Genomic DNA, 27,998 nt, shown 5'->3' on the forward strand with positions numbered 1-27,998 from the left:
TCAATAAAAACTACAATAATTTGTTGACAAGTAAATTATCAGCAAGATGGATGAAAACATTAGTTACACTGACTTGGAACTGTAACCCATTTTTCATGACTCAACAGACACAGTAACTCCTTTTAAGATTATCAAGATGGAACCTGATCACAACATTGTAATAGCCATTGTGATAAATAAATGTCTGAGTATGAAATTAGCAGCAGGTATCTCCATAACTAACTCAATGACTGTTGACTGTAAGAGACACTCAGCAAAAGCCACCAACTTCATTTGCTTTTGTGAGGAAAAAGATACAGCACAGTACCTACACTGAGTGACACCAAAAACTCTAGGGGAAAACACAAAGGAACAGTAGATCACAAGTAAAATTAGAGTTGAACTGCAAGGGCTCTGTTCACTGTACTGAAAACAACTGAGTTATAAACTTTTATATACAAGCTGTATTCTCTCTCTGGTGTACCAAATCTAACCACGAGTCAAGCTCAGAAATCCTATGGCTTACAATGTAGTTTTACCCTTTCCTACTGAATTCCAGAAAGTGCAAGTTACAAAAGTATTTCTGCAGGTAAGTTAACCTATGTTGTTCCAATATGGTGCCAGCACACCTATGGTACCTGTAGTTTCCAAGTGTGTTCTGCCTTTGGATACCTCTGTTGACAGTGGGAGCAGAAAAGGCTGTGAATATCAGCTGCAAACACGGCTTCCTTCCTGGCAGCTGCACCCATGGGAGTTACCCTGTTTCTGACCACACCAGGGTATCTGTGGCTAGAGAAAACCAGAGTGGCTGGGGAAAACATTGAGGTAATGGCTCTATCAAAACAAAAATTACACAAAAGACTCAAAATATGCTTCTGTCTTGCTCCCAGGTGGTGAAGAACAAGGAGATAAACGTCAAATAGTTATATACAGACAAGATGAACAGCTGGCCAGCCAGTCAAGAAGTTAGGATTCAGGACTTGCAAAACATCCAGCCATTTGCCTTTCAATGGCATTATAGTTTCCTGAAGCTCTTCCCCTGCAATAACATGACAACTGGCTACACTGAATTTTTGAGGGCAACATGCCCTGCATTCTGGATTTCCACTGCCTATGTGAACAAAAAAATTGAATATAACATCCTTGGAACCAATGACCTTCTAGGATATTGTGCTGTTCACTGGAATTTTCTATGCGCTTCACATTTATGGGAACACTGGCTTAGAAATTGTAGAATCATTCAACTTGGAAGGCACTGCAGATTGTCTTTCCCAACCCTCCCATCCAGAGCAGGGTCACCTACAGCAGGTTGCTTAAGGCTGTGTCCAGCTGGGTTTTGAGCATCTCCAAATCCAGAGGCTTCACAATTTCTACAGGAAACATGTCCCACAGTTTCAAGGAAATTCAGTCTTAAATTAAAATATAAGGACAAAGAAATAAATTTTCTAGTTTTTCACTTATCTATATTAGAGTTACCTTGCTATTGATTGTGAACTAACCATCATCTTTCTCTGTTCTTTCCCTTAGCCTCTTCCCTCCTGGCAAAAATGTTTACTTAAGACTATTTTACATTAATATTACACCTATGGTCAAACTCAGAAAATTTTGTTAAGGTCAGTATTTTAGGAACCCTCCATGAAAGGATCTGGGCTGAGTCTACAAAAGTTTTACTATCGCCTTAATGGATTTAAATAAAATAAATTTTTGAAGTATTATTGTTTCCATTCTGTTCTCAGTATCCTGGTGTGTTGGGTTTATGCAGGTAGGTCTTGGTAGCAAGGATGCTACAGGAGTGGCTTCTGTGAGAAGCTGCTGGAAGCTTCCTCCACATCCAGCAGATCCAAGGCCAGGCAGATCCAGGATGGACCTGCTGCTGGCCAAGGCTGAGCCCATCAGGAATGGTGGGAACACCTCTGTGCTAACATATTTGAGAAAAGAAAAATAAACAAAAAACTTTTTTGTGAAGGTATAACTGCAGGCAGAGAAAAGCAGGGTGAGAACATGTGAGAGGAACAACTCTGACACCAAGGTCAGTGGAGAAGGAGGGGCAGGAGGTGCTCCAGGCACTGAAGCCAAGATTCCTCTGCAGCCTGTGGTGCAGCCCATGGAGGAGACCTAGGCTGAAGTAGATGGATGCCTGAGAGGAGGCTGTGAGTCCATGGGAGGCCCCTGCTGGTGAGGGCTCCTGGCAGGGACTGAGCAGACCCACAGCACGAGGAGCCCATGCTGGGGCAGGCTTCCTGGTAGGACTTGTGACCCTTTGGAAGACCCACATGGGAGCAGGCTGTGCCTGAAGGACTGCACCCTATGCACAGTGTGACCCACCTTGCAGCAGCTTGTGGAGAGCTGTTGCCCGCGGGATGAACTCATGCTGAGCTCATTGAGAAGTTAATTGAGAGCTATCTCCTGTGGGAAGGACTCCATGCTGGAGAAGGGGAAGGACTCCTCTCCCTGAGCAGCAGCAGAACAAACCTGTGAAGAATTGATCACAACCCCCATTCTCATCTCCCTGCACTGCTGGGAGAAAGGAGGTAGAACTTGGATAGAAGAAAGAGGTGGGAGGAATGTGTTTTTTAAGATTTACTTTACTTCTCATTATCCTATTCTGATTTTTTGTTGGTAATAAATTAATATCCCCAGTTCAAGTTTGTTTGCCCTTAGGTATTTCATGAGTGATCTCCCTGGGTCCTTATCTCAACTCATGAGCTTTTATTATATTTTCTCTTCCCTGTTCAGCTGAGAAGGCAAATGACAGATCGGCTTTGGTGGGTGCCTGGCATCCAGCCAGGGTCAACCCATGACACATAGTTAAACTTTGCAGGGTGCATGTTTATCAAACACTCTAGTGAAACAGACTCCAAGCATAGCCCAAGTTAAGTTTTATGCCTGTGTATTAAGATAGAAGCGACTAGGATACAAAATTAAAGTGGAGTCAAAGCTGAACCAGAGGCTAATTGGCAAAACAAACACTACCTATTTGCTGTTCTCACCCAGATAAGTCACATTTGCATCATTTGATAAGTGCAACAGCCAATTTCCTTCGTTTCCTTCAGCGTTAAAAGTGCCTCTTGAAGAAACCTCCTCGAGGCCTGGCCTCACAATTATGCAACCAATTTGAAGGTACCTCCTCACATCCATGGGGTTACCCACTTAATTACTGATGCCTCGAAAACTTAAGGGTGCATTTTCCATGGATCAACAGCAACTTTCTCCTTAAAAAAAAAAAAATCTCATTAATTTTTATAACAAGGATGAGAAAACCCCTCTAGACAGGCCTTAGGTTCCAACGCCAAATTATTTCTAATTTTCCATAGTCCCTCGCCCCCCCCTCCCGGTACTGCTTTTACGTGAGTGCCCGCAGCCCCCGCGGAGCGCCGTCCGTGTTCTACGTGGGGACCCGCGGTCCGGCACCGCACCCCGCTGTTTCCCGCAGTCCTTGTTGTTCCCAGTAATTCCCGCCGGCAGCCGCGCCCCGCGCCGGGGTGACCCGAGGCCAGCCAAGCCGCGGCCCTCGGCCCGCGTCCGCCCCGGAGCGGAGTCCCCGCACCCTAAAAACCCGCACCCTAAAATCCGCTCCCCGCCGCGCAGAGCCGAGCCCAAGCCTGCGGCCGAGCCTCCGGCCCGCTCTCCTGCGCCGGGCCGGGCCGCGGGCCTGGCGGCGCGCGGGGGGAGCTCGCCCGGCATGGAGGGGTCGGGCGGGGAGGGGGTCCCGGGGCACCGCGGCGCTCCGCGGGCGCACGTCGAGCCCCGGGCGCCGCGGCGCGGCCGAGCCGCGGCGGAGGCGGCGGCAGGAGGAGCCGCGGGACCGAGCGCCGCCGCCGCCGCGCCGCCCCCGCCCGCCGCCCCGACCGCCGCCTCGCCCGCCCCGCACAGGCCCCCGGCCCACTCGGCCGCACCGGCCCCGCGGGCGGGCGGGCGGACGGCCCGAGGCGGCGGTGGCGGCGCGCTCCCTTCCGCCTGCTCCTGGGCTCTCTCGGGCAGTGACGTGACGTGCTGACGGCGGGCCCGGCCCGGGGAGCTTGGCCGCTTCCACTCAGCTCCGAGCTCGGCCCCTCCCTCCCCTCCCGCCCGCCCGCCCGCCCCGCCGCAGCCGCCGCCGCCGCCGCCGCGCTCGGCCCAGTCGCGCTGAGAGAGGCCGCGCCGAGCGAGCGCCGCCGCCCGCCACCCGCACGGTAAGAGCCGCAGGCCGGGCCCTGCCGCCCGCCCGGCCCGGGCCTCCCCCTGCCCGCACAGGCCGCGGCGCAGGCCGCGAGGAGGCCGCAGCTAGGCCGCGACAGGGCTCCGCCACAGGAGCGGGCCGCGGGCTCTGCGCCGGCGGGTCCTGCGCGCCCGACGCGGCCCGGGGCGGCGGGGGAGTTGGCGTGAGGAACGCGGAGTGGAGGTGGGTGACCGCGGGCCCGGGGGGAGGCGAGTAGGGCCGGTGAGGGGCCGCGGGCCCGGCCGGGGGGGGCTCGGAGGTGTCTGGAGGAGGAGACAAAATGGCGGCGCGCGGGGGGGGGGGGGGGGCGGAGGGCGCCGGCGCCATCTTGAATTAATCGCTCGCACAGCCGGGGCCCCGCGCGGGCCGGGCTGGGCTGGGCCGGGCGGGGCGGGGGAGCCTCGGGGCTCCGGCAGGGACCGCCTGCAGCCTGCACACCCTCCCCGCCTCCCGCTGCCACACTGCGAGGCGCAGCGCAGCGAGGCGCGTTCGGCCCGCGGCGGCTCCCTGCGCGGCCGAGCGGCGCTGCCGGCCGGGTGCTCTCCTGCCCCGCCATCTCCTTCCTCTCCTCCGGCTGGGGATTCGGGCGGCGCGGGCTCGGCTGCGCCGAGAGCTCTCCCGCAGCCGCCTTCGCCCACTCGCCCCGTAAGCAGCCCCCTAATCCCCTTGGGGCCCCCTTGGTGCTGGTTCAAAGGTGCTCCTGGGATCGGTCATTTCCCTAATTCAGGTTTCGTTAAGAATTAGCTTATTTCCTTTGGAATTACTGTCGCCTGGCGCACAACATCCCAGTGAAATCTGGTGAAAACCTGTTTCTTTAACCGGTTTCTGCAAATACCCCACCACTGCACTACAACAAAGAGGGGAATGTCTTGAGGGGTTTTTTTTACCGAATTGCAATGAGAACAGCAACGCTGATTCTCCTGCCAAAACTGAGGGAGGTGCGTCAAGAAATTAGCAGCAGAACGATCACATTTTTACATTTGTAACATCGTCTTTATTCTTCTGTTTCTCCACCTAGTAGTAACGGGGGTCATTCTCAAGGCATGAATTCAATCCTATAGGGTAATTTTTTTTTTTTTTTTTGCCTTTCGTGTGTGTGCGACCGAGGGCAGTGTGCGTGTCTGTGTGTGTGTCGCTGGCGCTCCCCACAAGTGGGTCACGTCAGGCGAGTTGTGACACTGCAGCGGCGGCGCGGCCTGAGCGCGGAGCTGCCTCGGGAGCGGCCGCGGCTCGGGGCTCGGGGCTCCGACCCAATTGGGACATGCCGGGCGTGCCGCAGCTTTTAATGGGATGGAGCAAGGCACGACGGGAACATGGTTGTGGCTGTACACTAAGTCATCCCAGCGTGGGTAGGGGCCAGCATTGCACGTGGGGAATTTTGATGGTTTATGCCTTGGTTTGTAAGAGTTTCGCTGCCTGGATATTTGGTTTATGGCCTTATTGCAAATTAGAAGCAGGCAAATGACTGTGCTAAGTATCTTTTTTTTTTTTTTTCTCTAGAATGGTTTTTCTGAAATTTTCCATTTTTTCTGTTTTTTTTTTCTTTTTCCTTTTCTCCATTTCCAATTTTTTTCCTTTTTTCGGTGGGAGCAGAGAAACACTTTCTGTGGAATATTAAACCTCTTTTAAGGAGCAGTATTTTTAGAATTTCTCCTTCTTTAAAACATGACAGTTTGTCTATTTCTTTTTATTTCATCTTGATTACCTTGCTAGGTCTGTTGAATCAAGGATCTGTAATGTGGCAGGACTAGTGCACTGTCTGCATTGATTCTCTTGACTGTTCTCATGATCATTTGTATTTTGGAAGACTATTGCTAATATAGTAATACCTTTTCTTCCATTAATCTGTTATTTTCTATCTGTCCTTCTACTTGAAAAATGTTACCTTGACTGCCATAAAGCCAAAACCATAAAGCCAAGTCTCAGTAAGTAGGTAAAAATTAATTTGTAAAGAGTAACTGTATGAACAGAATTAAGTGTATTGCAATAAGTTGTATTAGGTTTTGATCCATTTGACCCATTTACTTGGACCCAAGCCAAGTAAAAGGTGTAGATGTTTAGTTCTTTTCAGAGATTATAAGACCTGATTCTGGGTGCCTCAGGTTTTTTTGTCACAGTGGTAGAAAAGTGTTACCAGAATTCCTGACATTTGAACAAAGAGCCACATAATTGAGAAGGACTAAGTACAGGGACATGGCTGGGCACCTGCTTTTCTTTGAGAATTTGGGTTCCCAAGCTGGAACTGAAAAATTGATTCTGTTGGCTTTAATGCCACAACCGAGTCCTGAGGTGAGTGTCAGCTAGAATGTTTTGGAAGGACTGGGACTAGATTCTGTCCTTGAAATCTTGCAGGAAAGTGAACAGCTGGAATTGCTTCCTGGCCTTTATGGTACCACAGAGTTTTGGGTGCTTGCCAGGGAATTGAAGATGTTCTCTGTGGTGCTTGCAAGAAGCAGCTCTGGTATTTCTCGTTGTCACAGAGCTGCTGTTACAGGTATGGGGCCCTGTGGTGTTCCTTCCTTTGTGTGGCTGCTTCTTATGCCCCTGTGCTCGTGCTCTGCTCAGAAGAGCAAGCAGGAGGAAACAGTGTTTTCTCATCTCCTGGTTAGAATCATCAAACCCTGAAGTGATTTTGGGAATATTTTTGAATTTTTTGTTACCTCAGCCATAGATGCCTTTATGCCTTTTTGGGCTGCAGATTCTGATTTGGATACTTTCCTTATTTCAGATAGTTCAGTTAATTCCTGTTTTAAGTGCCTGTATCCTCTTTTGGTCTTCTTGTGGCAAATTTCTGTGGATGTGGGGCCTGTGCCCTTGTGGAGCATTTTCAAACTCTTTATGGTCCTGCACAGGAGTAAGAGTTGGTGTGCATTGATGTGTTGGCTGTGTCTGTATGCTGAAGCACATTATGAGAAACATTATTTAGTAGGAGGTCACTGATTGAAAGCATTGAAGTTTGTTTCTACTCTGGAACAACCACCAAAGCAAATGTTGGTTGCCTTTTTAACACTCAGACTTGAAAGCCCATGTGCTCAGGAACTGTATTTGGTTTGTTGGAGCCTGAGCCTTTGTTTTGAGCACATTTTGCCAGTGTAGGTGAAAAGGCCTGAGTTATACAGTGTGCAGGTGGAGGGTGTGCTGGGCTGTCACTGCTGTGAAACTGCACTCCAGAGCACCACAGGGACATTTTGGATTTAGCATCTGTTGGTGGAATCCAGGCAGCAGCAAGAATAACAGGAAGAGATTGTGTCAGCAGGACTTACAGGAAGCTGGAAAATAGTGATGGAGACCTCTGCATCTCATGGGTGAAGAGGATAGACAGAAGGACAGTGAAAGTGAGGACACTTAGTGAGGTGAGGAATTTAGGGAGCAGATAGATAGAGAAAGTACAGGCATGAATCATAAGAAGTAGGAATTTGTGGTGGAATGATGGTCAGGTGGGTGGTGAAAGCAGGAAGCAAAGAAAACGAATGCCAGTTCTTGCAGCAGCTGGTGGTGAACTGACACTTCAGGCTGGTCAGGTCGCAGCAGATCACAGGCTGATGTGTGTGATGTGTATGTACACAGCCCTCAAAGGCACAGGCACAAAGGGCATCTGAACTTTTCCCACAGAGCCGGACACAGAGTTCCATTTTCTTTTGTGTGTGTTTTCTGAGGGGTAAGGCAGTTGTATTTCTGCCAACCCTTCCTACCCCTTTGCCTTCTACCAATATAAAACCCCTCCTAATTGCTGATACAATCTTGGCTACAAATTCATGAGTAGCAGAGGTTTGTGTGAATAATGGGGGTCTACTGTGGTTAGAAGCTGGAGGGATGAAATGAGCAAGGTGAGGTAGTGAACATAATATTGGTGCAGAAACACCAAAAGTTGGAAAAGAAGCAACAGAAGAGAAGAAACTAAGCAGTGAAGGCAACACGGAAAATACGACAAGACGAATGGGAAGGGCATTGGTAGTAGACTGGCTGGGTGTTTACTGAATAGATGGAAGGAGAGCAATTTGGGTATGAATAATTCTTGCTAGAATTACTGTATGGAATTTGGTTACTCTTGTTTCTGTGGCATGGCAGAAGTTGATTGCCATCAGTCAAGCTATTTCTTGCATCTGAGGCTGAGAAACACTTCAGCTCTTGGTTCTGAATAAAAGCATTGGGTGAAGAGCTGTTCTTCTTAATAGTGGGCACTTCTGGTTGACAGTCAGAATAATTGGAAGGTGATTTATGTCCAGTTGGATACCACAATGACTTGTTAGGACAGTTGTCTTTAAAATGCAGAGGCCTTTCAGCTGAGCATCACACAAATATAAAACACCTTGGAAAATTATTAGTGTTCACTATTTTTCATCCAGTTCAATGTCTGGCTATATTTCTTCTTCGGGTCTTCTATAAAAGACAAGGCCTGAGTGACTGCACTGGAGGCTGGACAGCACCCAAGGGAGAGTTCCAGAGGTGAAGAGTTGAGAAAATTTGGGCTAAAAAATGGGGCAAGTTTAAGAAAATACTTGTTCTAGATTATGGGTTTAGATTTGTGTCTTGGACTAGTTAATTTTTTCTTTTGTATAGCAGTTTCCCTGATAAAAGCTTAATGAATGTAAATGTTAGTTGATGTAATTTTAGAAACCTTGGGTAGAATATTGATTTTCTTTTTTTTTGTCTTTTGTGAAAGTATCCCAGAAATGGGGAGGTTTCTGCCTCCCCATGTGACTGAGGTGACTGAGAGAAATGTTGGGAAGAAGAAAAATAACATCTTCTACAGAAATACAAGCAGAAACATGAAGCAGCATTCTATTGCCTCTTGTCATTCTGCACATAGGAAAATATTTGGACTTAAGTGCAAGGGAGTAGTAGAAGTTTATGTTAGATTGCATTTTGTCTAACTAGGTTTGCCTGTTGTAATGCACATACGTAAGCCAAAGAATTTAGATTGCAGTTTCACATTTTTGCAAATATTTTAACTTTGTGGTTTTGTTTGGTTCTTTCATTAAGAAGATTGAAATACTAAAAGTCATTTTGCACTGAAATGTTGGCATGCTGTTCAAAAATTTTGGTAGAACTTGACATTTGGTAATTTTTGAGAACTAACTTGTGATACTTATGGTACTTTATCTTAGGGTGAGAGTTCTGAAAGTATTTACAGATCTAGGTTGGCAAACATTTGATGTTATGCTCTGGAAGCAGTTTACATTGATTTCAGTTCCTGAAGTGACATAAGAGTGAACTGTCCCTGACTGTCCAAGAATGAACATGAGGACATCAGAGCTGGTGTGCATTTCACATAACGAGCTCTCTATGTTTAACTTATATTGAGCCTTAATGATTTGACAGTTCTGTATTCTTCCTCATCCAACAAGGACTTAAGTTCCTTCAGTAGGAATATGTCTAGGCTTTGTCTTAATTTTTTTTTTTTTTTTTAATTTAAGATTATAAGGAAATAGTATTTTCACATTGCTTTATGAGCTACTTCTCTGTTTGTGTAGCCATAGGGTTTTGAGAAATGGACCAGAGTGTTGGACCTCACACTCTGTTTCACACAGTGGGTGTTTGGTCATCCAGAGTAGTATTTCTAGAACTGCAGACTGAGGGATCCTGAGTGAAATCTGATTCATCAGAAAGTGTTAACTTCCATGCACCCAAAATTTCAAGTTTCAGTGCATAGACAGAGACAACCTTCTTCACCTAATACAAGTGAAATAACCTTTCTTCTTTATGTTCTACAGACACTGTGACTGATGAGAGTTAAAGGCCATGGATGAAGATGGGCTTGAATTGCAGCCACATGAGCCAAATGCATTTTTTGATCCAACAGGTCTGTAAGGAGATAATACGTAGATAAGAGTGTTCACATTAGATGCAATTGACTATTGTTTATTCTGCCTTTGCTTAGAAGTGCTGTGCTGCATCAATGCTTTTCTATAGAGTAGTTGCTTTTGAGTTTGGGTTGTTTTTATTACTCAGAGCAATATGAATGGGCTACTGTTCTTTCAGTCAAGTAATAGTTGTTTGGGTATTGGGGAGAGTCTAAAAATTGCAGATCTTTTCTGGGAGAGAAAATCTTGTTCATCTTAATTATGTTAGTATCTGCTGAGGACTTGCTTTATCTACCTGTCTTAATAGTTCATATACTGTTATTCATTCTTGTTTTACTAAAATGCAGCATGTTGTAAAAGTCAAAGTGAAACAGAAGTAATTTAAATTATTAACTGCCTCATGTGAGACAGCTTTCCAATTTAAGTGCCATTTGAATTGTGTTTTTCAGGGGCTGATGCAGCACATATGGACGGAGATCAGATTGTTGTGGAAGTACAGGAAACAGTATTTGTTTCAGATGTAGTCGACTCAGATATAACTGTTCATAATTTTGTTCCTGATGATCCAGACTCCGTAGTAATCCAGGATGTCATTGAGGATGTTGTTATTGAGGATGTTCAGTGCCCAGATATCATGGACGAGCCAGATGTATCTGAAACAGTCATTATTCCTGAACAAGTGCTGGACACAGACGTGGCCGAAGAGGTTTCTTTGGCTCATTGCACTGTCCCGGATGATGTGTTAGCTTCTGACATAACAGCAGAGACAATGTCTATACCAGAACATGTACTGACAACTGAGTCAATGCATGTACCTGAAGTTGGACACGTAGAACATGTAGTTCATGATAACGTTGAAGAAGCAGATATTGTTACTGATACTCTGGGAACAGATGTTGTTTCTGAGGAAGTCTTGGTGGCAGACTGTGCATCAGAGGCAGTGATCGATGCCAATGGAATCCCTGTGGAACATCAAGATGAGAAGGGCAACTGTGATGATTATCTTATGATTTCCTGTAAGTGTTTGGGTAAAACCATCAAATTTCTTATGATATGGGCTTGAAATATCTGAGGGAGGGCTTGAGATCATACCTGAAGCAGAATTTCTCTATTTTTTACTGAAAGGCAGATCTCACAAATGTACTCACACAGAGGGACCGTGTACCTGCTAGAAGTTTTGGTGAAGCTGATGGAGAGAAATACTGGCAAATGCTCCTCTGATTATCAGTTATTTCTGTAGCAATTTATAGTATATGAACAAAAGAGTAAGAATTCCAGTAAACCAAATGCCATATACTTAATAAGAATTGAAAGAAAATTAATGTGATGATGTTTAAAAGTGTTTATATGTGCAGGTTACTAAGATGACTACCAAGACATTAAAGAAACAAGAATATTTCATGGAAAAGAAAGAGTGAAAATTCACAGTTTCTGAAAATCTGATCCTTGTCTTGTTTTTTGCTAAGCCCCCATCTCTTGCACTCCATTTATTGCTGGAAACAGATGGCAATATGGTTTTCTTTGCTGTTGTTTTCTTCTCTTGATTAAGCAAAGGACAGAGGTATGCAGCTAACAAAAAGTGTAGCTATTGCTGCTCGTAACTGAGAAACTGGGAAGTGAATATCTTAATCTCCCTTAGGAGCAGTGGCATGATCCATTTGAATTGTATTTCAAAAGGCTTAAATAGAGGGTGGAGAAAAATAGAGCATATCATCAATCCTTTTTCTACTGAGGGTATCCATTTGTGTGAGCTAGAGTTTACTCTATTATCGTGCAGCACCTAGGAACATCACAGTGTCATGCTGAGCATTTATTTATTGTAGAAATAGAATAGAAAATAGAAAAGCCTTGTTAGGCTGGTTTGTTTAATTGCCATTTCAGGCACTTCAGTTTTGTGTGGTGTTAAATGATTCCATTGAGGAGGTGTACTTTGTGCTCTGCTTCAGTTACCTGTTCTTTTTTTTTTTTTTTTCTTTTCCCCCCTTTTTCCCCCTCCTTTATTGGACACATTTTTGAAATGTATAATAACTTGTTTTAATTTTATATTCTGTACTTACACATTTTAATGTTGCTTCTCCTTACCTAGGATCACTGCATTTCTTAATTTATCATCTCTTGAGTTCCTTGAGTAACCTTGTTGCAGCCATGTTTTGAGTTTATATGAGGTACAGTTAATTCTCTATTATCTGGGAAAACAATGAAATGGGATAATACAAAATATGGATCACACAAAATATTGTAAATTAAACTGCAGGATTGTACTGAGGTGAAATAGGTCAGGGGATCTATTCTTAAATTGTATTGGTCCAGACTGATAAATGCACTCTTGTCTGGTGTGGTACAGATAAAACTTTCTGATTCTGAACCCAAGTTAAATCAGATGAAAGCAGCTCAAATGCTTCCTGAACCTGCTGCATAGTTAGGCAATAAACTGGATAATCTGCCTATGGGTAATTGAGGCCTGATTCTGATGGTGATCCTTCCCTCTTCCATACCCCTGTCTGTAGCTCTTCAAGGCACTGTTGCTCCTGTCTCTGCTCACCCCTCCTGCAGCAGAGCAGGGCCTCTGGGCTGCTGCCATGGAGCATTTTGCAAACCATTCCTGTGTAAATCACGGAGAGGGCTGGGTGGATGTGTGTCCTGTTCATTGCTGGCAGTGGCTGAGCAAGGACAGAATGTATTGGTAGAGGCTGTTTTGGATGATCCCTATCTAGCTGGGAGAGTTTCTTAGATGTACCAGTTGCCAGTGGTGACTGGCAGGAAGCACAGGAATTGAGTTGTTCGCTTGTGCTGGGGTATTCTCCATTTTCAGTCACATACTTCTGCAGTTTCATACTTTATTTATTGTTAAATGTCTCTTGCAATGTACTTTGTTTAGATCAAGAACCTCAAATAAGCCAGCATTTTAAATAATCGTTATGCTACAAAATATGCATTCTATTTGTGTTTAATGTTCTACAGTTCATTTTAAAGGGAAGTCCCTACTACCACCTACTGTGTTTAAAGCCTGCATAACAAGTTCTTCTGGTTGTGAAGGCAGAGTCTGGTGCTTTTCCATCAAGTAAAGGCTGTCTTGCCAAACTGTCTTTGTTGTATGAAAAATATGATTTGAATTAAATTTTTTTTTTTTGTGTTTGCATCAGCAGTGTATATGTTCATTGATCTGATGCCTGTCTCAGTTCTTCAGTTGAATTTAGTTAGTTTTCAAAAGGTAGTAACATCAGCCACTTCAGTTTTCATCCTAACTTGTAAATTTGTGTTTGATTCTGGCAAACCTCCTGAACTGCAGGGGCAGATGTTGGAGTGTAATCTTGTCTGCCATTACAGTAGCCAAATGTTGCTGCTTTGAAGAGCTGGGAGCTAGACTGTGTTCTTGAGAATGCCTTTGCCTGTCTTCTTGTAGATAGGCACTTGAAAAGCAAGGGATGTCACTTCATGCTCATTCTGTCCTAGGTTTCTCCATCTGTTTTCTTCAGTGGAAGATATTGGCAGAATCTTTTTGCTTTTTCCTATTTTGTGTCTCTCTTTAAGTGTTTCCATTTTTGTTCCTAATGAGCTGGGTATACATATATATTCTTAAGATAAATTTCTTAGGTTTATCCTGAAAATTTGTGGTTTGAAGTGATGAATCTGTGTGTACATTTTTTTATATGTTATGTTTCTACCTTCTTTCTTGGTTTCAGGCTGATTTGTCCTTTCAATGAGTACAGTTCCTGTGGGTTTCCTTCTGTGACTTTGCTTCAATGAGCTTAGTATTTTAATACTTCTTTTTCCAGTTAGATTTAATTTAACTTTGGCATTAATATCACTTTGCTGTCTTCATTTTCAGGGTAATGTTTCTTGGCACAGCTTTATATCGCCAATTATTTTTTGATGTACTAAATTTTTTTTCTTGGATACTTTGTCTTTGCCCTCAAGATTAATTCTTGTTCTATGGTAGATTTGGGGCACTCACAGCAGAGCAGAATACAAACCTAGCAGTTAGTGGCTAGAAAAAGATGAAAGGAGTTTCGGGTTTGATACTCTTTTTTTCTTTTGCATGTTCCATAACAAGCCAGTTTATGAGTTAGGTCAGGAAAGTATAGATTGTGCTGTGACTCACACTGGTACTAATTATTTGGTAGCATGGAAAACCATTTCTCTGTTAAGTGAAACAGTAGTGGTGAGATTAGCTGGTGTTTATAAAAAAAAAAAATCCTGCGTTTACTAACCAAGGAAAGTAGTACCCTGTGCCTGGCAATAGTGGCAAGATGGAAATTGAAATTTTTTAAAAAATCTGATTTCGTTCTGTTTGGCAAAGGTAGATACATCCTCTGGCATTAACTGATTCTATAAGATGAAATGTATCCTGATACACTCTTACTGCAGTAAAAATAATGAGCCACAGAAGCTTGACAAGAGTAGTCTGGAAAGAGTGAAGGGCAGAGTCACAAGGCTTAAACTGCAGCTTTAAGAATTTAAATATTTGCAAATAAGGGAGCTGTGTTCCATCCATCCATCCATCCATCCATCCATCCATCCATCCATCCATCCATCCATCCATCCATCCATCCATCCATCCATCCATCCATCCATCCATCCATCCCCTTGCTTTTCTCTGACTGACACATGTCTCTTGTTTGTTTTATTTGAATTAACACTTTTCCTTACAGGAGTCCAAACCCAGGGTAACTCACAGAGAGAGAAAGGTTTCACCTAGGCCTATGAAAACCAATCTTTTTTCATCCTTGTTGGATGTTCAAGTTGAGAGCAGTGGATCTGATGAACCAAGCCACAGGGTTCATGCCTTCCCTTAGGGCCATCCAATAGACTTCAAGTCAAGAAAGCAAAATGTTTTTAATTGCTTTTTTGGTGTAAATATCTCTCCCCCTTTTTTCCCTGGAGGTTACTAAAGATGCAGGAAATTACATTTTTCTTTCCCAGAGGTAGGACTTGCTGCCATGCCTCTGTCTGACCACTGGAGTGCCACCAACAGTTGTTGCAGCTCAAGCTGCTCAGGAGGAAGCCCTGAGAGGTGATGGAATAAGAGTTACCTTGGGCTGAGTGATGTACCAGAGCTTAGTCTGGTTTGTGTGCTAAGGGCAGAGGACAAGAAGGACAAGTGTTAGACCCCAGTTGGGAGCTCAGGAGTTGCACCTCTGCTAGATTAGTACCCTGGAGGGACCTTTGGATGCATGGAATATACTCACGTGTAAAGGCAGTGGATTAAAATGAAAATGGGGCAGATCTCTTTTTTCCCATAGGTTTAGGAAACCTGCTTTGCCATTCAAGAAATAACTGTATGCTAAAAATAGCTTCTTCAGTGGACTAGGAGTTGTCTGCTGTTGAGTGAAGTAGATGTTTTTGTCACAAATCACTGAACAGAGGGGAAAAACAGAATGCTTTTAATCTGTTTTAGTGAGGATAGTTAGTAATGGCTTTTTTCGTTAAGAATGAGTAAATAGGGTTGTTTATTTTGTAAGCAGATAAATGTCTCATGATACACATTTTTTTAGCAGCAAATAGAACCATTTGGGAACAAAAAGGCTGACAAAATAGATTATACTTGTCTAATTGCTCTGCTGACACATTTTTAATATCTGTTTGACTGGTGTAGATAGACTTTTCCTTAGGTTGTTTTGGTGTGTTTTTTAGCAGTGAGCAGTGGGTACTTGAAAAAGCTTTGTGCTTAAGTGAATTTTATTTTGCACAATTCTTTTATTTTCCTCATTTATCCCACACAGAGGAGAAATCATAGGAAAGAATAAGTTTAAAAAGTTATGGAATCCATTAAAAATGAAGGCAGTTTTATTTGCATTTTTTAATTAGAAATAAACCACTGTAAGGGTACAAAGTCTTTATCTGCTTGTCCCTCAAATATTTGATATAAAAAACTAAAAGCAACTTCTTGGTGAAAGTGTGTGTGTCATGGTTAAACAAAAGATGTTCTTTTGAAGCAAGTCAAGATCTTGGCCTAATATTTATACTTCTTTGTGGGGAAACTGGCCTCAGCCGGGTTTTAAATATGGAGTTTATTATCAATGCATAGGAGCTTGTTTCTGTCCCAAAAATGCCATTGGATGTGTTTTAATAGTAGGGGTAGAGATATTGGAGATAATTGTTCTTTGGCTGTTACTAGTTTATTGTGTGATGTTTTAAAATTAAATTTAGTACTTTCTAGGAAACAAGTGCTATCATTGTGATAGATCATATTGAATCTGCTGTTGTTGTTACATGTATCTTTTATTTCTTTGCTTTATTCTTTATTCCTTACTCATTTTTTACCTGTTGGTCTCTTGTTGATCTCCTTATAAGTGCTAACTAGACAGTTTTAAATATGCCATGGTCATGTTGTGTGACACTTTTCCTTCTCATCTGTTTGTTCTTTTAATAAGAATTCTGTCATTATCTTTATATGGAAGCAATTATTGCAACATTGGAGAAACACATACTTATTTGTTTCTTGCAGCTCATAATATGCAAGGAGCAGGCTGCTCTAATCAGTGAAGTCTGTGAAGAATTTTGGCAAACTAACCATAGACTGCATTCTTGCAATTCATGTAAAATAATACTGTGTCTAGTAATTCTTCTGGCTTTTGGTTTTGTTTTGCTTTTTTTTAACTCTGAGATTTAGTCTGTATCCACTTGTTTACCAGCTAGTATAGGAGGAAGAAAATCAGAGATGTGAAGTTTTTAGTGTCCAATTCATATCTGATAAAATGGAGGCACAAAGTATGACAGCACTGGAATATGCTAGCCTGAGCTTTTTTCTAGCTTGTGCCTTGTGATTAGTTTAGTAATGCTCAGTGGCTCTACTTAAAAGGATGTGGTCTCTTAGAAGCTTAACTAATTCTTTTAAGTACTCTTATGTTTGGTTGGGGATTTTTTGTTGTTGTTGGTTTTTTTTTCGTGTCAGAGAGGAGCTATATGAAAAAATATCAGTCGTTGATGGTAATTTGTAGCACCCCTTGATGAGCTATGAGTTCAAATGAAAAATTAACTATCTGATCAGAGCTCCAACTTCAAACATTGATCAGTCAAATATTTCTGAATATCATTTTCTCTGATTGTGAGACTGAGATACATAGAGAATTCAAAAACTTTGGGCAAATGTTAAATAGAAAGCAAATTTCATAAAATGCTGCCAGTGAATCAGTATAAATGAATGCTTGTGTAGCCACAGGACAAATTACCTTGGAAATGGTACATTCTGTAATAGATATCCATTCTCTTTCACCTTATTTGTCTCTTCCTTTGATTTTTATCTTTTTTCCTATGTTTTTCTTTCCAGCCTATTTTTCATCCTGTTACCTGTTTGTTAGTAGTGTAAAAATATTACTGCTTTTCAAGCTCATCAGAACCCCTACAGCTGATGCCATAATCAGGGACTTAAGTTTCTAAAGTATTACCACCTGTCAAGAGTGAATGTTTTTCCTTTTGGATAAGAAAAGTTGGCCTCATACCTCCTACACATCAGTTTCCTTACATTTAATGGCTTTGTTAAAAATATTTAAACCAGTTGTTTATTTTTAAAACAATGCTGAATATAAAGGGGATTCAGGGATAAACAAACTCTAAATTGTGTTTTTTTATTATTATGTTCAATTAAAATTAGACTTAGAATCTTGGAGAACTTACTTCAAAGGCTGAATAGAGCATGTTTTTAAGACCTAGAAGTCTTCTTTTATGTGAAAATTATCAATGGATACTTATATACTTATATATAAATGGAATTCATAAACTCTGGTTTGGTTAAAAGAAATGGGCCTGTTTCACATCATGCATGTAGGTTTTTTTTCTCTCTGATTGACTCAGCCATGGTTTTCCTTCCTTGTGGGTATGTTCCAGCATCAGTTGATCTTAGTGGCAGTCTTCCCTTTTGGCTTCAGAGGTGTAAAGTCAGTCTACAGTGATTTGAAAGCCTTCCAAGTACATGTGCCTGACACTGGAAACAGCCAAGATAAGGGATACAACTGCATAAATGGAGTGTAGGAGCAAAAGCAAGTTTTCTTTTTTGTCAGAGTTCCAGTGACATTTGGTATATCATGGATATGACAAAGAAGTCATGAAAGTCTGTTGGTAACTGAATATACACACTGGAGCTACATTGTTATTGTGATTCAGAATAACATCTTGAGGTTTTTACTTTTAAATGCTTTGGGGTTTAGCTACAAGATGTTGTGTTGTCCTGTGACACTAAGGAATTTTTTAAATATCCTTTTGCTTGAAACAGTTCTGTATGGTGGCCACTGATCATGATCTTGGTATTCGAGTATTTAATGTTTTTTCTGCTGTCCTTTTGGTAAGGAGAGAGATAGACTAATTCATGTTAATGCTTTGTAATTAATGTTATTCATATTTTTTGTGAGTAATGATGCCTGATGCAGAAATTGTGCTTAAGTACAGTTGTTGATACATGAGACAGAACATATAATAGTTTTTCTAATTCAAAGGCTAATTTATTGATTTCATGACAGGAAAATAATAGTAATAACATTTTGAGCTTTTTTTAAGTATGTATTAAATTTAAGAATGCAGTTACTGAGTAGTAAAGGTATGATTTGTTTATGAGGATAGTTCAATGAGTACTAGTAAAGTAAGCATACTTTGTGAAGTATTTGGTATGTGCTAGGCATGGTAGGTGAAAATTCTTCACCATTTATAGGTCAGTTCTTAGAGTTCTATAAGGATAGATTCCATGTCTTTTCTGTCATGAACTGAAGTAATTCATGACTCTGAGGGAGTGACAGTAAAGTGACAAATTAAGAAAGTATTCTGTCTCATTAAGAATTCTTAAACAATCTCAATAATCTGAAGAAACACCAGGGACTTCTTAAAATTGGAAGATTCTCCAAAGGTCTTGAGACGTTGGATTTGATTTTTGTGAATGCATACTTACTGTTTTTTTCCTGAAAACCTGTTCTTGATAAAGTAAGATGGAGGAGGTGTCCATGTACAGTACGCCTCAAAAATCCAAATGTGTTCCTCGTAAAGCTGGCTGTCAGCCATGGGTATGTGAGATTCTGGGCAAATTTTGGCAGTTCAGGCTGGAGCTTGGTGTGGGTGCCCTTCTGGAGGTGGGAGAGCAAAGTTTGGGAGTGCACAGGGCTGCAGCAGGAATGCAGAGCAGGGCTCTGTCAGGAAGGGCTCCAGGGATAGGTTCCCAGCACTGCAGGGCAGGGCAGCGCTCAGGGCTGTGCTCCATCCCCAGCTGTGCAGGGCACGAGCAAAGTGCAAGAGTTTCTTCTGGAGTTGCTGTTCAGGTTTCCTGTCCTGGCAGCTAGAAAAGCATCAGTACCAGTGCTTGGCAGGGAACAGATAATGCTTTTGAAAAGAACAATTCATAGCTTATTGTTTGTGAAGGAAAAACCAAGTAAAACGGAGAATAAGTGAAATTATGCCAGAGTGAAGTACTGATGTGTACTTTCTTCCTACCATCATCTTGCTGCAGATCACAGTTTTCTTATTAGTATTGGCTGGTGTGGTGCTCATGCTTCTAGTTCTGTCACTGCAGCATTCTTGCACTTCCACCTTAACTAGAAGATAACAGCTGGAATTTATTTTTGTGTTTATTGTCACTGTTTTCAAGGATATGAAAAAAATATTAATGGGTAGGTTTTTTATCATAGCTTTTTCGTTTTAAACTGCTTCCAAATTTGAGTCGTAAATTAATAAATTCTTTCATATATGTCTGTCTGCATATGACTGGGTAATTGTAATAACTTGTTTTTGTAGTGGATGATGCTGGTAAGATAGAACACGAAGGTTCTGCTGAAATTACCATGGAAGCAGAGTCAGAAAGTGGCTCTTGTAAAGTGGATGGCATTTGTCCAGAAGTCATCAAGGTCTATATATTCAAAGCAGATCCTGGAGAAGACGATTTAGGTAAAATACACTTGTTTGAGAATACTCCAACCTGACACTTGAAATTTTGCATGAGACTGTGGTTTCTCTCAAGTGGTCTGTAAAGACCTGTGAGTCTGATATTAAAGAGTTGACCAACTTCCAATTTTTTGTGGTTTAGCATAGATTTTGGTCAAGCATATTTAAAATATTTTGCTCTGGTCTTCCAAACTTAGGGGGCACAGTAGACATTGTGGAGAGTGAGCCAGAGAATGACCACGCAGTTGGATTGCTCGATCAAAATAGCAGTATTCGTATTCCAAGGGAGAAAATGGTTTACATGACTGTAAATGATTCTCAGCATGAAGACGAAGACTTAAGTAAGTAGGTGGCTTTCCTTTGGGAGCAGGGATTTTCACTTTCAGCAGTGCAGCATTCCTATTTTTTTTAAACTTCTTTTTCTCTTAGATGTTGCAGAAATAGCTGATGAGGTTTATATGGAAGTGATTGTAGGAGAGGAGGATGCTGCAGCCGCCCATGAACAGCAAATCGATGACACCGAAATTAAAACTTTCATGCCCATAGCTTGGGCAGCAGCTTATGGTAAGTAATACTCAAAAAAATTATTCTTGGTGACACTGCAGCAAAGTGCCAGGGATTGGTTTTTGGAGGATAGTCCACAGTATTTGTGTTTTTGTGTTTGTTTCTGGAGTTTTAGTTTGAGGATGGTTTCTTAACATAGTGAGCCTTAAAAAGAAAGGAAGAGGGAAATTGTAAGGCCAACTTTATCTTGCTCCTATTTAACAGACGTTTTCCTTCATATTTTCATATGAAAGGGGAAATACATGAGCTTCCAGCTAAAAAATTGAATCTCAAGTACATCTGTTCCTCAGAGTTTTAGGATGCAGTGAAAGCTGGCTTGGGAATGGAACTGAGTATTTTTATTGGGGGGGGTGGGTGGGCAAAAAAAGGCAGATGGGAACATACAAGATTCAGTGTAGCAGTGAAAAGCAACATTGAGCTCTAGCTTGATTAGGTGCTTTCTAGAAGGATCATATAAATACATGATTTCACTACTGAAATCAATTAATTGATTAATGACAAGAAGTTGGAGGGAGATACTAAAATTGTAGCAGAACCTTGCGAGTATTTCCAGCATGCAGAGCTGTTTTTCTTGGTCATTGGTATGTGAACACCAACTGGTGCACAAACTGATTTCCCAAACTTCTGTAAGCTTAAGACCAGAATTTCATCTGAAAAAATGTTTCTGTGTTGCCCCTTTCTTCTTCTAAACAAAACAAAAGAAATAGTGGAGTAGAGGACAAAACTTACATGTCTGCATGATGTGGATTGTGGTAATGGTGCCAGCAGATACTCTGCTGGGAATACTGGGGGGCTGGAATCTTGGACATAAGTCAGGAAGGACAAGATTGCAGGGAGCAGTGTGTGTTTAAAAGTTACTTGGGGGATGGATGGTAGTGTACCCAAAGCCTTATCTTAGGCCATATACTGGTGAGCCCAGTTTGAATAAGAAGGAAATTACTTAAGTCTGAGTGGGCATTAAAAATGAAATTGAATGAACTTGAAAAGTTGATTTCTGAACATTCAGGGATTTTTTGGAGGAGGCAGAGAAAATTGAGCAGAATGTATTAAAAACAGTGAGATAGAATTGAAAGCAGAATTTAAGAATGTGGGAAAGAGTGAAGTGGTTGCATTGTCAGCAGTAAGCAACCTAGCATGCAGGGTGAGAGATGTTGGGGACAGGGAGAAATTAAGCATGCCCTGAAGGCCTGAAAATGGCAGAGGAACACTTGAGCTAGCACATAGATGAGAATCTTCAGGCTCTACACATGTGCCTGGCTCTGAGTCTCCTTACATTAATCATGAGTACTCATTCTCAGTGCTCTATGAAAGGAACAGCTATTGAGCATCTTGTACTTTCTTCCACTTCAGTCTTCCTGTCTTATTTGTGTGCTTTGCATTCACTAGGAAATTTTGGCTTTTATTGATTCAAGTAAATACTTGACCACAAATTTTATTATTAAAAGTTTACTTATGCCCTTAAATCACCAATGTTGAACTGATTATCAATAAATACCTTCTTGAATGTAATTGTAATTTTCATGTTTGTTTTACATACAGTGATACCATTTGTGTATTAAACACAAAGTTCTGTGAGGCAAAGATTCTTTCCTTCTTTCTGTTGCACAACACTGAGCTTGCACTTTTTTCCCAGTAGAAATAATTTGTCAGTGCTAAACCATCAGGTGTAGAAATAGTAAGTAATGTACTTTGTTTGCCACTTTATGGGCTCTTCAGAAGGATTTTTGGATCACAGCTCCAGTTCAGAAACTGTGTGTGACAAACTTCAGTCAGGTGAATTCAGACATACAGAAGTGAATGAGAGCTCACACACAAAAGTATTTCAGGACTGAGAAGAAAATCAGGCACAGTAAATACTGTGACGTGCTATTATTTACTAATGTTAAACATTTTGGATATAATTAGCAACAAAAGAGATTTTAAAATGCTGCATTTGAAGGAGAATTCTCTGTGTAATGAAAAGCCATTAATTCCTTTGCATTATGTACTGCTGTAAAATTAGGTTAACAAAGCTAATGCTCATATTCCATAATTCCTAAGTTACATGGTGGAATATTTTGCAGCTTTTGCTGTACATGATTACAGTTTGATTAAATGTCCAGATAATAATTTTTAATTCTGTTGCTACCATTGTAGAATTTGTGCTCAAATTACCTGCAGTGTTGGTGGGTAACTTTTCAACTTCCCTTGGTAGGTAACAATAACGATGGCATCGAAAGTCGGAATGGCACTGCGAGTGCTCTTTTGCACATAGATGAGTCATCTGGACTTGGGAGACTGGCCAAGCAAAAACCAAAGAAGAAGAGGAGACCTGAGTCCAGACAGTATCAGACAGGTGAGTATGTGGTCCTGGCTCTCCTTCATCCAGGCACTTGCCCATAAACAGATGCACGTGGAGTGTCTTGTAAAAAGAGGATTTTGGGGAATTACTTGGTTGACAACACTTCTGCTTTATAAATGAGTGCATATTTTATTTTACAAATTTTAAATTCATGGGTGATTTGGATTGTGGCAGGTGTTGTAAAGGAAGCCATCTCTGACACAGGAAAAAGTATCATAGCAAAAGGGTACAAAGCTATGTACTTAAATTGCCACACCCATTTTAATGTTTAATGTAACTTTTTAAAAGGTGATTTTAGATAAATGATGTTCTGTAATACTGCCTTTTAAAAACCCTTTTTATCTTGATTGAAAAATGCATCGAACAATGCATTTCGTTATATCAGCTTAGTAGGTAACTGGAAAGTCTGAACATTGTATATTAACATTCATTTGTACAGCTTCTATACCCTTTTCTGCTTTAATGGTAAAACAAAATTGCCTTGGTGTTTGTGCCCCTTTTTCCTTTCATCTGTGAGAACAGAAGTGTTCTATGGCATAATTTGGTTTCTGCTGTTACTGTGTTACGGTCAGAATATTTATTTGCTTTGATAATGCTGAAAAACCACAACTTTTTTCTTCAGTAGCCTTGCCTTAAATAATACTAAAAGTTTCTTTCCAAATTGTGACTTAACTGTAGGAGTTCTGTTTTGTTTGGCATGAGTTAGTAAACTGTGCAAATTAAAGTTGGCCTTTTCTATTTCCAGCTAGTCAGTTCTCCTTATAAAACATTTTTGGACAAGACAGCTTTTTTAACATGCTTAGGCAAATTCAGGGTAAACAAATCAGGATGATAGATGAGTGCAAAGCATTTCCAAAGCTCTCAAGTTTCTGTGTGTGAAACATGTTCTTATTGATTCCTGCTTGGTACCTTTTCAGACTGTATCTGTGACAGATGGTGTAAAAAGGAGGTGTTAGTTTGGGGGCATCTGAATTGTAGTCAGTGGTAGGTGATTAAACTGCCAGATTAAGCTTTTATCTACAGATTTGTGGAGAGTCAAGAGAAGATCATGTGCTTTGCTTACTAGATGATACTCAGTTTAAAAAGTTGGCTGTTGTTCTTGCACCAGCTATTGGTTTCTGAGTATATTTAATGTGTGAACTCAGCCAGAATTGTTCAAAACAGAATTAATTGAGGTGAAGAACATCTTTGGTTGTCTCAATCAAAAAACTGTGCTTCCTTTCTCTTAGCAATAAAAATTACTGAAAATAGTAATTCCCTCAGTTTCTTCTGCCTAACTCAGTAACAAGCTTGCTTATTGTATAGTAAAACATATATATGCCGTCTTTCTCAACAATTCATCTTACTGGTAACATCTGACATTTATTGAAGTGTAGTATTGTTGTATAATATTGATAAAAGGGTTTGTTGGTTTTTTTTTTCAGCAATAATCATTGGCCCCGATGGTCATCCATTGACAGTCTACCCCTGCATGATTTGTGGAAAGAAATTTAAATCCAGAGGTTTCTTGAAAAGGCACATGAAAAACCACCCAGAGCACCTTCTTACTAAGAAGAAATACAGATGCACAGACTGTGATTACACTACGAATAAAAAAATAAGTTTACATAACCACTTGGAGAGTCATAAGCTGACCAACAAAACAGAAAAGCTTATTGAATGCGATGAGTGTGGGAAAACCTTCTCTCATGCAGGAACTTTATTTACTCACAAGATGGTGCACAGGGACAAAGGAGTTAATAAAATGCACAAGTGCAAATTCTGCGATTATGAGACAGCAGAACAAGGGTTACTGAGTCACCACCTTTTGGCTGTCCACAGCAAGAACTTTCCTCACATTTGCGTGGAGTGTGGCAAAGGGTTTCGCCATCCGTCGGAGCTCAAGAAGCACATGCGGATCCACACTGGCGAGAAGCCCTACCAGTGCCAATATTGTGAATACCGATCTGCCGACTCTTCCAACTTGAAAACACACGTAAAGACTAAACACAGTAAGGAAACGCCGCTGAAGTGCGATATTTGTTTCCAGACTTTTTCAGATACCAAAGAGCTACAGCAGCATACGCTTATGCATCAAGAGAGTAAAACACATCAGTGTTTGCATTGTGACCACAAGAGCTCAAACTCGAGTGATCTGAAACGACACATTATTTCAGTCCACACAAAAGACTATCCTCATAAGTGTGATATGTGTGATAAAGGCTTTCACAGGCCTTCGGAACTGAAAAAACACGTGGCGGCTCACAAAGGTAAAAAATTGCACCAATGCAGACATTGTGACTTTAAAATTGCAGATCCGTTCATTCTGAGTCGCCACATACTCTCGGTTCACACAAAGGATCTTCCATTCAGGTGCAAGAGATGTAGAAAGGGCTTTAGGCAACAGAACGAGCTGAAAAAACACATGAAAACACACAGTGGCAGGAAAGTTTATCAGTGTGAGTACTGTGAGTATAGCACTACAGACGCCTCAGGCTTCAAACGGCACGTGATTTCCATTCACACAAAAGACTACCCTCACCGGTGTGAGTATTGCAAGAAAGGTTTCCGAAGGCCTTCAGAGAAGAACCAGCACATTATGCGACATCATAAAGATGTTGGGCTGCCTTAAAGTCTCTTTCACAGACTTGTGGCTGGAATTATAAAGGAAATTTGCCTTTCAGGCAGTTAGCTTCTTTTAAAGCCAATCACCTGCGATCACACACACACACACACACAAAAAAAAAAAATCCAACAAAAAAAATACTGTGCATTTGATTTGTTGCTGTATAAAAATAGGATTATTGCTTGTAGTTGACTTTTATACCTTTTGTTCAATAGCGTGTTCTGAATTCTATTCAGTTTGTTTAATAAATGAAGAAAAGATGGCAACAATAAAGTTGCATTTAATAAAGTAAACCCTGTCTCTTACTGAATTTTTCAACCGTAATAGTTTAAGTATATTTATCTTACTGACCTCGTTGATACTCACAGTGTCCATGTTAATGCAGTTTTGTCGTGAATTTTAAAAATACAAAATTTCTCTTGATAGAATTGTCAGAGGTGTGTATAAAATGGGGAATTGTCATGTTGACAGTAAAGTCACTAGGGCCCACCTAATTGTCCTGTTTTAACTATACAGACTTTGTGGCAGGTTGACTATTTTCCGGTTGAGGAGTTACAAATCTCATGTCATGTTTTCATTCTGGTTTCAGAGAGAAAAATATTTTAAAAAATGGTTTGGGGCGGTTTTTATCTTTCCTGGGCAAATTTAAAAGTATGCGCAAATACTACATTTATTGTTCTGTGCTTCTTTGTCTTTGAAAGGTTTTGTGTGTTACAAAAGAGTTGGATTTTTCCACTTTACTCCTGTCTTAAATGTTGGAAACGTAAAGTACTCTTGTTCCATTTGCAGAGTTAACAGTAGATCACAACTGTCTGTATGTGCTGGTAAACGTACCTCAAACTTTATGCTTTTATGTATGTTGATATTTCTTTGAAAGAGCAGTTTGTGGTTCAAGTCACATTTTTATTGTTAGTTGTTTTAAAATAAAATTTAAGACCAAAAGGTGCCTCGATTTTGGAAACCAATATGGGCAGTGAGAGTTAAGAAGGGAATGGAGCGGAGCAGATGAGTTCATAAGGAGTAGATACATTGTAACATAGATATCCTTAATAAGAAAAGTAACTTATGATAGATGCAATTTTGTTATTAAATTAAATGTTTTTCCTGAGCCATTAGTAGTTGTGTTCAGCTGCTGTTTATTAAGTAGTACAGTATCCAGAATTAACCGAGTTCTTTTAATCTGTTTATAAACAGCTGGGAGAATACTACAATTATTAGATGTAATTTTGCCACCTGAAGACTACTATAAACTTGCTCCATATCATTTGCTAATTGCAGTGTAAAGTACCAAGCACAAAGTCATATACTTTAAGAGCAATTGTGGAGCAAAAAGCCTGAACCATTTTAATTACAGGCCAGATTTTAGAACCTGGCCCTGCTCCCCTTGGTCAAATTCCCACCCCAGCCACTGTTCGATGATGGATTGCAGAGTTCAGACCCAGCTGCCTGCCAGATCAGGATAGATTTGTAACCAACAATTCACTAATGGAAAAGCTTCAGAGACTGGGCCAGTGTTAATTCCTGTTTCTAGGCAGGTGAACTTGCAGTTGAAATCAAACAGCAATTTTAGTGATGGTTTCAGGTCTGGGGTGACGGAGGGAGAAAGGTTTCCTTTTTGGATGTGCATCTTCTAGGCCTTTCGTGTTTTGTCTTGTTACTGAGCCCTGCCCCCACTTCTCATTCCTCCTGTGTCACTGTAAGCTGAAATTCTCGTCTGTAGTGTGCAGTTCAGGAGAGTCCAATGCCATGTCACTGTTGTAGGATGGTTTTTTCTTTCTTTGCCTGCTTGCAGTGCCCCCAGACTTGCCAGGTGTGCTCTTGTGTAATATTGCTACTAGCGGGCCGTGACCCTTTAGTGTGTAATTCCTGGCTGTGCTGCATTGTGCCTTCCTTGAAATCCCCGCTGAAGCCAGTGGATTTCCTACATGGCCGTAGTGTCTGTTGCCTGCTGATGCCAAACCAGATGCAGTAAAACCAGCAGAGATTCCCACTCGCTTCTTGCAAAATACCTGCCTGTGACTACTTTTTTTTTCCTCTCTTATGTCCAAGCATTTTCTAACTGGAAACCTGGAAAGTGTACAGAATCTGCATAAATTCCCATAGTAGTGCTGAGGATTTTAGCCATTTTGAACTTTATTTTTTTAAATAAGCTGAAAGACAAAGAACACAATTTAACGCATTTTTCTTTCTCTTACGTAGCCTGGAATCATACACCTTTTTTTTTTTTTTTTAAAGCACAATGTTGAAACTTTTTTTTTAATAATTAAGGGTTTGGTCAAGTGGATTTTGTAAAATGTATTTGTCTGTATAAAGAGAAAATGAAATTATAGTTATTGTTAATGTACTGACATTAGTTACAGGTTAGTTTTAATTCTTAAATAATTTGCTTAGCAAATGCTATAAAATGGATGTTTCAGTTTAATGTTTAAAAAAGGTACAGATTTTTACAAGGACATAATATAAATTATTGTTCTGTAGAAAATACCTTGTTAAATATTGTATATGTCCTTCCCTCTGTACACTTTGTAAAAAAGACAAAAGAAAAAAACAAAATACATAGAACCATATAGGGATGTGTGACATTATTGTAATTGTGTACTTGATAATAACGTGAAAAAAATAAAATTCAAAATATTTTCCTTTTAA

General features: G+C 41.1%; 2 protein-coding genes across 5 annotated transcripts; one reads left to right on the plus strand and one right to left on the minus strand.

Moving 5' to 3' along the window:
* LOC306798218 (uncharacterized protein) lies at positions 1-4,733 on the minus strand (the record flags this gene model as incomplete). The annotated part of the gene is made up of 2 exons (XM_079298170.1): positions 1-3,191; positions 3,542-4,733. One exon carries the CDS (start codon positions 4,731-4,733, stop codon positions 3,543-3,545), a length of 1,191 nt encoding a protein of 396 aa, XP_079154296.1. The 3' UTR covers positions 1-3,191; position 3,542.
* ZFX (zinc finger protein X-linked) lies at positions 4,019-27,998 on the plus strand. 4 transcript variants are annotated; one of them, XM_079311128.1, is made up of 8 exons: positions 4,019-4,151; positions 9,892-9,980; positions 10,431-10,997; positions 19,696-19,845; positions 20,040-20,183; positions 20,272-20,406; positions 22,601-22,741; positions 24,172-27,998. In XM_079311128.1, the coding sequence occupies exons 2-8, from the start codon at positions 9,920-9,922 to the stop codon at positions 25,356-25,358; spliced, it is 2,385 nt and encodes a 794-aa protein (XP_079167254.1). In that variant the 5' UTR covers positions 4,019-4,151; positions 9,892-9,919; the 3' UTR covers positions 25,359-27,998. The 4 variants fall into 4 exon arrangements, with proteins under 4 accessions (XP_079167254.1, XP_079167253.1, XP_079167256.1 ...); XM_079311127.1 differs by lacking the exon at positions 4,019-4,151 and adding an exon at positions 4,208-4,360; XM_079311129.1 differs by lacking the exon at positions 4,019-4,151 and adding an exon at positions 4,597-4,822.

This window comes from Erithacus rubecula (assembly GCF_903797595.1).
Source record: "Erithacus rubecula genome assembly, chromosome: 1".
Lineage (NCBI taxonomy): Eukaryota > Metazoa > Chordata > Aves > Passeriformes > Muscicapidae > Erithacus > Erithacus rubecula.